General features: G+C 38.0%; 1 protein-coding gene across 1 annotated transcript in view; it reads right to left on the bottom strand.

Annotated features, from left to right (window-relative positions):
- The window catches only part of POU2F2 (POU class 2 homeobox 2), a 386014-nt gene that overhangs the window by 70657 nt on the left and 302799 nt on the right, over positions 1-12558 (bottom strand). Inside the window, exon 8 of the mRNA XM_044080798.1 lies at positions 11007-11148. Coding sequence (XP_043936733.1) covers positions 11007-11148 — 142 coding nt within the window. The remainder of the gene's footprint in view (positions 1-11006; positions 11149-12558) is intronic.

Here is a 12558-nt window from a genome sequence, read left to right as displayed (position 1 = left end):
CTTTGCACTTTTTATGAATACCGGTCGTCGGAAGTTCCGATGGCATGGTGTAATTAAATTTTCTGCCAAAGTAATGTCGGGCAAAATCAAACTGACGTTTAATAGTGCACTTGTTAAACCTAGCACAAAACCGACAACCAGTGATGTCGTAGTCTGGGCCTAGGCATGGGATACAATAAGAATGGAAATCCTTATGAGGTATTTACTTCCCACAAGAAATACAGTTATTAACTTTTACTGACATCGATCTGAGGCAAGAAAAAGTTTCCCCAACGGGGTACTTAGCTTTGTAGATGACTTTGGTTCTGGATTCGGAATGAAAATCTCAGGAGTCGGCCGACCGGCACTTGCGAACTGCTTTTGCTTCGGGCACCGTGCAGCAAGAAAGACAGAAGAAAATGGCGTCGGCTGCATCTTATATACCCCTGTTGCACTGACGTCAGGGAGGAGGCGACAGCAACCGACGTCGGACCAAGACTTTGGAACTCAGGCCGACTGGGGAACCGCCTGACGACAGGATAACCCAAGTGTAATGACTGCAGCAGTGTAACACGATGAACATCATCAGGAATTAAAGGATCAGCAAGTGGTTTTAAATCAACATGCCTGACAGCTTGAAGACATCACAGCATGGAATTATCAGTTGGAGGCAAAATTAGATTTAGAAACCAGTTCCTGCCACAATTATCTATTGATAATTGGCTTATCTGAAGGGGAGAATCCAGTTAAATTTGTGCAGGTCACCATCAGCCAACAAAGTGGGGCTGTTAGTAGAATGGACACATCAGATCAGTGTTAAAATCTCTTCCAGTTTGCCTCGATATTTTATAGGTTCATAGATAAGTACTAGGCTAGCTGCCCTTGTTGGCTATTTTAAGCCTAGCTAATTTCCCTTTTTGTGCTTGAAATAACCTATCTCATTCAGTTATAGATTGTCTTTACCCATTCCATGGTTGATAATTATATATTACCCCTAATGAAAATAACTGGGATCATACCATAGTTAATTTGTGGGGACCCATGCATGCGATAAGCATTTAGCAGCTGCCTCTGTCCATTAGTAGTACAGGAGGCAGTCCTGGGGTAAATTTTCTGTTTCCCATCCACAGATCTAAGTTGCACTTGAAAATGGACAGGGATGTACTTTGTTTTATGTAGATGGGGAGTCTGTTCCACAGCAATGGTATCCTCTTGCGAAATATACTGGTCCCTCCAAACCATTCTGTTGATGTTGCAGAAGAGGTTTAGATCTCTTGACTGAGTATTCCTGATGCCATTTAACTTTCTGATGTGCAGTAAATCCATCAGTAATGGGTTGGAAGATGCCCTCTATGCCAGACTCAGGTCATCTCTAAGTAGTCTTTAGCACACTGAGTTTATTATCCACTTCCCAAACTACCAGAACAGGGAAGCTGTCCTGCAGATGGTGAGAGGTATGGGTATAAGCTGTTTTATGAAGGATATTCTAGTCTGCTTTGCACATGATTACAGCACCACTTTATTTAACAAAATAAAACACTTCAATGACTTGGGATACACAGTCCAATTGCACTTCTTGGTCCTACTTCATGCTCAAAGGAATGGTGAAACCTTAGTTTTTCATCATCCACAGGATGCAGAGATATACAACAGAAATCTCACCAAGAAACAAAAATAGTACAAGTACTACAACTTTTCTTTCAAAAATCCACAAACAGTTTGTGTCACTTGTCTGGCCTTTGATTGCAATACCACTTCTTGAATTCTTTGTTGTAAAAATCCTTTTAAAACAAAAATAGTGTGAGTACTACAACTTTTCCTTCAAAAATCCACATACAGTTTGTGTTACTTGTCTGGCTTTTGATTGCAATACCACTTCTTAAATTCTTTGTTGTAAAAATCCTTTTAAAATTTTTAAATTTTATTGCCAACATTCACAGATAATCAGATCAGTCTGGTTTATTTTGTAAAAGTACAGCTTCACATAAGATTTCAGTAGCCTCTACCCCACAACCCAGTTTCTCTAGTAAGAGGCTGAAGATGGCTTCCTGTACTCACACCAGTTAATAAAAGGAAAAATATTGCTGAGGTCTCTGAAACTCAAGCACTGTTATCCTTTGAGGCCTTATCAAGGTGTTAAAATTTTGTAAGTGTTTTAGGCCTTAATTTCAACAGTATCATGGGATCCAGACAGAATGATTCTGTAATACACCCTTGGCAAAGAGTCTGGCTGTGTATGTAAGATCCCAGGATACGGACTACATTTTGCTCCAAATGAGTAAGTGGACAATTGTAGTGGGGACTGCAACAAACTAGAGTCACATGTTGGTTCTAAAAGTAAGCCTCTAAAAAGGAGAGTGAGCGCATTCCTGTATTTAATTTTAAGAAACGCAAGTGATACTCGAGTTTAGATACCCATAAGGAGAATTAAAATAAACATTACTCTTACAGAGACATAATCAGGAGTGTGCCTTTTGTTTTGGTGCTCTTGCTCATAAATAAAACCTATCACTAATTAGTCATTGCCTACAATGTGGTAACACATCCAGAAAAAAACCCTGCACTAGGCCAACTTCTCACCCACTATAATACAAATCATCCTCTCCGATCTTCCAACAAACCTCTCCTCTGTACCTCTAGGGCTAACAATACTGCAGGAAAAGCACTGTTCTCCAACTCCATAGCTAAAATCTGGAATAATCTCCCTCCTGCTCTGATTTCTGCCCCTACCTCTTCTCACTTTAAAAACTCACTTAGAACACACTTAAAGAATAAGTGGCTATGTGCATGTATTACATAAGTCCTCAAATTATTCCAACGATATACCTCACTTCCTAATATACCTACTGTAATATATATTACAGTCTAGGTCTTCTCCTAATGCTGATAGAATACTTATTCTGTTATTAACCATGTGTAACTATTTTTTCCTGTATATACAGGTCTTGTTATGTCTTCTGCTGTATACTATATTTTAACATATTGTTTGAAAATTCTCTGTATACTGTATTTTAACATATTGTGCAAAATGTTACTTACTCTGGAGCTTTTCTCCCCGGGCCTCCACTGAAAATGGACCTGTGTCCAGTCGGACCATCCTGGTTAACAAATGTAAAATAAAATAAATAAAATAAATCCCTAGCAATGTCAGCATACTTCAAACAGAGCTTACACATAGCAATGATTGGTACCAAAGCCATGGTCTTAAACTAAATGCTAAAAATGCATCATCATTCCCTTCAATAAAAATAATGTCCCTGCAGATTATAAAATATACAATAATAACCTAAGTACCGATTCAGTAGTGAGAGACCTGGGAAAACAAGTTGACTGAACTTTGACCACCATGGGTCTACTGTGGTGAGGATGGCATTTTGCGTCACTCACCTAATTAGCAAAGGCATTGCCTCAAGAGCAAAAGAGGTTATAACTCATGTACTCGTCCCTCATCAGGCCTATTATTGAATATAATGCTCCCTTTGGTATGTACCACACCAGACACCTGCAGCAACCTGAGAGACCTCAGAGATTTCTGATTAAGAAAATTCAGGGTCTCAAGTACATGTCTTATACAGACAGAGTGAAGTCAATGTCACTGTATTCAGTAGCATATAGACTACTTAGAGGTGACTTATATCTGGTTTACAGGGCTATCTCTGACACAAATATGAAAATGCTGCACATGCATAAGTCAAATGGGACTAGAGTCACCCATTCCAGGGACCTCAATCTAGCCTGTGACATAAACAGGACCTGCTGGAGAGACAGAGACATCTGTTAGACATTGCCACTTATCTGAAATAGGCTTCCAATCCATATCAAGCAGAGCACCTCCATGAACCTGTTTAAGTGCAACCTGGATGACTGGATGGGAAACCATAAATTTCGCCAGGAATTTCCCCAGCTTCTCTCCTGGACATGGGTAGTCCTTGCTAGGAAAACCTTGGGCATAGATGATATCTGTCATCTACTATTATATTGGGATTTAACAGCTAGGTCAATAGCCTAGTAACATCCTATGAACCTATTTTTTTATCCCTTCTCTACCTATAAATAAGTATAAATAAAAATGTTTATATCCTGAGGGAATGGGCATCATGTTTTTCAGAGCATCTGTCCCTTACTGGAGAAGCACAGTGGGGATGGGCATATGGATTGTTTAGTATTTCCATTGTCCCTCTTTTTTCAGCAAAGCAGTTCACCCTAACTCTTTGACATAGATGTTAGAACCATGAGAGTGACCCAAGTTCTATTAGCAGTTTGGGTTCTGGATGACTCAGATGGTGAGATTTGGGAACAGGCAGCAGTTGTTGGGTTTCCCATTTTGGGAAGGAGGTTGGGGTTTCTGTCTGCAGCCTGGTGATGGTGACAGTACTATAATTACATTTTGGGAAGGAGGTTGGGGTTTCTGTCTGCAGCCTGGTGATGGTGACAGTACTATAATTACATGCAGATTGTTGTTGAATTCAGTAAATATAGGGGTTGGAATTAATTGAAGCTACGTGTGGTGATCTGAGTGATATCAGTACTCTGCCCAGTTAGGGCATAACAAGAAGCTCTGGCATGGGAGGTAGCCTGAGAGTGCCATCTGTTGTGTTTCATGTTTTCACTTCCCCTTCCTAACCTGCCAATAGCTGAGGCAGTCCCAGTCTCCAGAATAGGGGTTAGTACCATGGATATTAAGTTAGGTGCGAACAGAGTAAAACTGAACCATTGATGAACAGCTGAAAGATATGCAATGGGAAAAAAGACAATCATTTTAAAAGAAACTGATGTCTGCTAGTAAGAATATATTTTTCATATATATTGTTGAGGAAACCACTCTTCAACACTTTGGTATACATTTCCATAGATTGTCTCTAGTGGTGCAGAAGGAAATATAAGATAATTATTTATATTTACAATGAAACACAAGTATTACAACACCACATTTACATCAAAAACTAAATATAGGTGTCAATATTCATGGCTACATCTACTTTCTGGCATAGGTTTCCCTAGGCCTGTATGACAGCTCTAACTCACAATGTATGGATTAGATTTTTGGATTTGACAAATAGAGACTCCTCATTTTGAGAAAATTTGGAATCAGTTACAGAAAATGAAAAAAAAAAAAAAGAATGTTGCACTTCAGCTGGGGGAGCACATATGCGCAGTGCTCAGTGCTGCTGCTTCACGGCATTGGGTTTTCTCATTTGGATCCTGGCATGGGGGCATTCTTTGACAGCTCTGTAAATCTTTTGATGGCCTGCATAAAATTTTGGTGGGGTCTCTGGTTCATATAGCATCCCAGAGACATGCTAATAGGTGACTTGCTGAGATACTAAAAATTGCCTTTACATTAGCATGTGATACATGTGTGTGCATGCGTGTGTGTGTGCTTGATGGACTGGCATTCTATCCTGGACTGCTTATCTGCTTTACACGTTTGTCTGGACAGGCTCCCACTCCCTTATCATGTTATAATAGGATAAAGTAGGTACTAGAAAATGAGTGAGTGGTATAGATAAAAGGAAAAAAAATGACAGTAAACCTTTAAAGGTTTTTTCTTTTATTTCTGTCACAGAATTGACAATAACAAATCTTTGTTAACTAAAATAATTAACATTTAATTCACAAAATCCTTTTTCCTGCCATTTCTTAAGAAGCACAACTGTTCGATTCTCAGCTAGAGCGTCTTCTGTGTGGAGACATGCGTGAATGGGCGTACCTTCGTTGAAGGTTGTGCATCAGAGCTGGCAACTCGGCACATAAAAATCTACTGCCCATCATTATGGGACCGGAGTTCCGCTGTGGCGACCCCTAACCGGGAAAAGCCGAAAGACACATCATCATCTTAAGAAGCACACACAGAGGTAAAGCTTTGGTTTTCAGGGTAAAGCATTCATAACTGTAAGATAAATAAGACTCAGCAACTCCTGAATTGAGGGCCAACACCCCTCTGCCCCGACCCTGCCTCTCAAGTTAAGTGCAGGCCATAATACTTCTTACAAAATGCAAATTACTGTAGACAAATTGGTACTACAGTGAAGCAGAACAGGATTTATTTGTGCCTTTGAAGTCTAGCTATATAACTATTCTACCATAGGCCCTTTCTTTCCCTCTGCAAACTTCTTTACTAGAGAAAGAAGGTCTTTCCCTTCTGGTGTTATGGTACCATAGCCTGTCAGTCTGGAGCAAAAGTGAAAAGAACCGTATTGCAGGTACTTTATTACTCTGGGAAAGTCACAGAAGTAGGGAGGTGCTGTCCAGTTCATGTTTCTAAGCAAGCACCTAGTGGCAGGCATTTTCAGAATAGCTACTTTTAATACAGTTTCATTTCTTGTGGATCATGAAGGGAATTAATTCAAAAGACCTAAAAATATTTATCTTTCCATTAAGATGCTCTTCCTCCCACAGACGTTCCACAGTCTTACTACTTTCAGTCTGAAATGGTGTCATTTGGCTTGGCTGCTGCTCAAGTGCATTTAAATTACAAAATGTCTGGATGTCATAGCAGCATAACAGCGCAGAAAGACTTCAAGTTCTCTTTCTGTGGATAGCTGGCCTTTTGTAGCAAATCCCAAGAACAGATACCAGCCACAGTTTCCATCTGCATGCTTTTATGATGGAGTTTAGGTTGGATTGTCAGGTCAGAGAAGTCTAACTTGATTCCAGTCCTTGATATTTTGCATTTGGGTACACACTTCAGCACTATGTGTCCTCAGAGAAGAAGGTTGAATTTTGTGATGATCACATTGGCACCCCAATGTCAGCAATGTCCTGTTTGCAGTTGCTGCTGTTCTTATTTGATGCACAAAGGACAATTCTGTTTGCAAACCTGCACAAAAAGCACATCTAGGTGTATTTACCATCCCACTGAAGGCAAAGCCACTCTGAACCAGGCTGTACGGGCAAGGATGCCAACCTTATATTATGGATACTTTCCAGCCACCTCCTCAGGCACAGAAATTAGTATTTATGGATGTCTCACTGGAATGTTCTGATGCTCTCCCAGAAAAATCCGCCTCTTAACAAGCTGACTTGCAAGCAACAGCAGTTGTTGTTGTTGTTGTGTCTTTCGGCTTATCCCGGTTAGGGGTCGCCACAGAGGAACTCCGGTCCGCTAATGTTTGGTAGTGGATTTTTACGTGCCGAGTTACCAGCCCTGACGCACAACCTTCAACGAAGGCACGCCCATTCACACATGCCTCCACACAGAAGATGCTCTAGCTGAGAATCGAACGTGACAACGTCTTGCTGTGAGGCGACAACGCTACCACAGCACCACTACCACGGATTGCAAGCAACAGCAGTAAGTTTTAAAAATATTATCCGTGCATGATTTGATTATTTTAAATGCATGCAGATAAATGAAATGCATGTCTTACACACTAGTTCGGAAGCTCAGCTAATATTAATTTTTTTGTTTTTATTTTCATTTCAAAACAGAAAACAGCAGTCTTGCATTGCCTGTTTTTGATCAGGGAATACTTGACTGCAGAACAAATTAATTAGCAAATGCCTCTTGTTAGATATAATAAAACTGATATTAAAAATTTCTATTAGTGAAAGAGTGTAAGCATATTTTAATATTTAGAAATGTGTGTAAAAAATAGATAATTAATTATGTGCATCTGACAAATCCTGGTAAGACAGCAGAAAAATATATACCCTCTATTTAATTATATCATGTAAATGAATATAACTTGGGCTAAGATTTTTATATAATTCCATGTCTCTGATTTACCTGTAAATTACAGATGTGAATTCTAGCAGGCGAGACTGGCTCTTCATTCCATCTTTTGACAGATTTTTGTAATATGGGTACCTGTATGAATTTTAAATCCTTCATTTTAGACAGGCCACCAAAGAGGTATTAGAACTGGCAATGTTTTTCTCTCTTCAGCTGGTCTGATATAAATCAAGTATATACTGGTAGTACAAGCATACTTAAACACATCTCCCTCCACAGGGGAGCTGAACAGCAACAAATATATAAACTTCAAGGTTTTTTCATGTGCACATTTGTTCACCAAGAAAAGGGGAATTCTAAATGCATCAAAAACAAGGTGATAAACAGGAAAGTCAAACCTTAGATGAACTTCAGTTTCATATTTTGTGTGGGTTTCAGACTGACAAAACAAAACCTTCATCTCTTTATTACAACTAAAATACTGTGACTTAACCAGGCTCTAATGACAAAAGAACATACCTGTAGGTCAGTTCTGGCCCTCATAAATAAAACACTACATGTGTCTGTACATGTGCATGTGTGACTTTGGGGATGGCCACATTTAGTAAGTGCCTTGCATATGGTTTAATTTTCTAACAGTGCTTAAATGGATCATGTATTCTGTTTTTCATAATATGCCCTGAAATAATAAGTAAAGATTTTGTGAGATGACAGCAGTTGCCAGCAGCAGCAGACACTTCCCTTGCTTAGTGAATTCTACTGGTGGTACACAGCACTGCTGGAAATACATGTTAAAAGTATGCACTGAGCTGAAACGGCATATCAGAATTTAACAGATGGGACAGAGTTTGTACTAAAGAAGACCTATTTTTGATGAATATAACCGGTTTGCTTCATGTTATTCATACTGCAGATAGTATTTTAATTTATTGCAGAAACCAGACAAAGGCAAATTATGCCTCCAATCTGTTATGCCAGCTGATGTTGGGATAGGCAAGACAAAATAGATATGTAGTTAGACTTTTAATAGCCTAGAAGCTGAAGAGTAAAAACTTGATTTATCATGAATCCTTTCATAATGGGGATTTATTTTACTGATCAGGGGCAATGTGAACTGGGTGGAATGCCTGAACAGTAAAAAAAAAAGAAAAAATACATATTTCTAAAGAACATACCTTTAAGTTTACACAAAAGAATCACATCTGTCTTCATCCTTACTGCAATGCATTCTGGGACCTGAATTATGCAGATTTTCCAAAAAAAGTAACAGCAACCATTTCTAAACTCAGTAACTAAAGCCAGGGTCAGTTACCCAAAGATGACAGCCACTTTTAAAAACTCCTTCAATAACCAGGTATTTTGAGAGCCACAGAGGGTATGGCATCATTTTTAAAAATCTGAATACTAGTTCAGGGATGATTTTTTTTTCTTTTCATGAAAAAAAAAAACAAAACTTTGTTTACTGATGTCAACAAGCAATATGCATAAAAATATTTAACGATACTGATGTGTTAAGCAATGTTGATGTTAAGTCTAGACATGTTTTTAAATGCCAGAGTGACATGAGGGCAGGCAGAAAGAACCAAATGCAGCTACAGATGAAAGTTTTAGACTTTTAAGGCATCATAGAGCTAAACTGTGTCAGAAGCCACATCAGAAATAATATCAAGCCAATGACATGTTTCACTGTCTCTGTGTCTATAATTTCAGTGAAGTAACCTGTAGAGAGATAGCTTGTGGTCAAAAGTGATACACTTATTACATACATGCATGGTGCATTATTTTTTAATTGAGTTATAAATTGCTGATGTCCTACTGTCAGTCCTACTGGAGTATAAAATTCATTTTATGGAAAAAAATTTCCTCAGCTCATTGCAAATGTTAGTTGATGCTATACAGTTATTGATAAAAGCAGAAGTTCTGGAAAACTGTTATAAGTACAAGATAATAATTGATGCTTCTCAGAGAATTCCCATTCTCTGAAACAAGTTCCCTATCCACGAGAAACAGAATTCCACTCTATACTTTTTTAACTGCAATTTGGACCATTGGCTGAGTAATCTGAAATTCAGCCCTGATCTGGCTCCTATGTGTCTGATGGACAGAGGCAGTCAGTAAAATCACCCTCTATAAATCAGCTATAAATCAAATTTGTGGGTCACATTTGGATTGCACGGCTAGGCTTTTAAGGGAACCTAGAGGTCGTTAGCCTAGTATATACTTATGAACCTATAAATGACAGGTCATTCCAGACTTCCAGACCAAGGCCAACCTTCCCAATATATACAGCACTGGAGTGTGCTTATTTCAAATAGCCTGGTGGGAAAAAAGAAATCTGACAAGCTAATAGGAACTATCACAAAAGAACACAGAAATTCATTAACAGCATAACCAATAGCAAAAACAATAACTAGCCTTCGCTTTTTCTGAAACAGCAGTAACAGATTTTTTTTCTCTTTCATGGTATGCATACTCTTGTGTAGGTTCTCTACAGTCACTTAAACATGCTTTATGATGAAGTATGAATTTCCAAATATTTCCATTGATTCATGTTTCCTCAAACATACAGAAGTGCTGTCAGTGCGAGCTCATTGGACAGGCAAGATGAGGGACCATTCCCTGTTCTCCAATACTATATGATTTTGGAGTTGGTATATATAAAGAGCCAGGGGTGTGGTGGTGAAGCCATTCTACAAAAACACTACTTTGTTGTTTTTTTTTACAGTTTTCAACTGTTTGTGGAATCAATTACATGCTTCAATCTTTTGAGTTTTGGCATTTTAGCAGTTCAAGTAATGATAATGTATGAGTGGTAAGGATGTACTTCCGCGGCAGGGCTAGCCACCTGGAGGTGTAAACCTTGGCTCAAGATGATTATCACTGTTGAAGTGACATGCCAACCCCATGTGCAAAATGGGAAAAAGGGGTTGAGGATGGATGGATGGATGTATCTATGTTCATATAATATTTTCATATACATATAGTGTCATACACACACAAACACACGCACACACACACACACACACACACACACACACACACTCACACACACAGACATTCATGTGCATACATGCTCAGAACAATATATACAAATGCACCACCATTTTTCTCTGTTGATGCAGTTGTACTGATACTGCAATATAAACTAAGAAAAGATACAGGCCGCAGTTTCCCTCTGTATGCACTTATTATGGAGTTTAGGTTGGATTTCCAGGTGTGAGAATCTAACTTGATTCCAGCCCATAATATGCTGCATTTGAGTACACACTTCAGTATTGAGCAATAGGGTGTTTCTTCCTCAGACAAGAAATAATTTGATGGATAAATACGCAGCTTATAAAGCCTCACTTACCTGCATCATTCAGCCATTTCTCCAGCAGGGGTTTTAGCTTGCACATGTTTTTGAAGCTCAGGTTTAGGGCTTCAAAGCGTGAAATGGTAGTCTGGCTGAAATCGTTACCATATAATTTTCCCATGGCCAGCCCCACATCACCCTAAAACAAAGAGAAAAAGAAGTGTAACACTAACCATATAGGGTATTTCAAGTTTCAAGTTTATTTATGCTTGTCAAACAGTGGGTTAAAAATCGAAATCCAAGTTTTCAAATAGATTACTTAAAGTAATTACAATCGAACAATACACATGGACATAGATCAATATTTAAAAATTAAAAATGAAAAATGACGGTCTAAGCTATAATTATACAAGCAATCGATATTTAAAAATTAAAACAGACAGTCTAAGCTATAATTATATAAGCAGTACATTTCTTGAGTTTAGGTGTTTTTATAAATGGGAATAGAATATGGGAAAATGCAATTTTCCTAGTGGACGTCTGATTAAAATTTATTTAAAAATGGATACATGGGAAGGTACAAGCATATGGCATAACTTAGAAATTAAGTTCCTGATCAAATATTTCACTTCAGTCCCTAAAACAAGGTTCCTTAGAGAGTCTGTACAAAACACAATGTTGCATTGTTATACCAATATTTCATATACCACTCAAGATAGAATGGCAGACTACCATTAATTTACTAGAAGGGTAACTTTTTTATATAATAAACACAAAATCAAGTTGCAATATAAAACTATAAAATACATTTTCCTAAAATCCTCCTTATATCATTAGAACATTTAACTGAATATAAATGACCTAATCAGTGCACAGTTTACTATTTAATAACCAATCCTGTTTGAATTTCAAATCTCAAACAAGCATCCTCAACTACAACAGTCAACCGTAGTACTATCAGAAGTAATCAAGCAGACCGTAGGAGGGAGGGAGAGAGAGAAAGAAAACACATACCCTTTGTTTTTGACATATTACTCCTTATGGAATGCTTACCTGATCACACCTGAAACTCAAGGAAATCTAGCTGTAAAATTTTTGAAACATATTCTGATCTGTTGTCCAGTAAATTACACAAAGGTCATCTACAAACATCAGTAGTTTATATTTAAAATTCAGATAAGCCAAGATATTCACCAATACAAAAAAAGGTGTCCCTAACATTGATCCTTGTGGAATATCACACATTTATTTGGTCACTGAGGAGTACTATGTAGAAACTTTAAATAGAACTAGTTTGATTTATTACATATGACTTAACTCATTTAAAAACATTAGAAAGTCTCACTATTTTAAGGCCACCAAAATATCTCTTAGTTTTTGTTTATTTATTTTTTGACAACTTACAGACTTTGTGTCTTCTGACTGGAACTATGGTTGCTTATGTTAACTAAATGTGAACTATTGTTATTTGTAACATTACTTGTACAATGCCATATTCCAGCAAGATGGCTGCGGTGATCTGGTTCAAGCCTTAGACAAAAACTACAAGTCCTTTTTTACACCAGAGTCAAAGACATGACCATAAAAGTTGCACAAGATATTGGTGCTA

The sequence above is a fragment of the Protopterus annectens genome, chromosome 8.part0 (genome assembly GCF_019279795.1).
Source record: "Protopterus annectens isolate FY-2018-M chromosome 8.part0, PAN1.0, whole genome shotgun sequence".
In the NCBI taxonomy this organism is placed as follows: domain Eukaryota; kingdom Metazoa; phylum Chordata; order Ceratodontiformes; family Protopteridae; genus Protopterus; species Protopterus annectens.
Note: the sequence above shows the minus strand (reverse complement) of the source record. Positions and strands in the feature narration are given on the sequence as shown.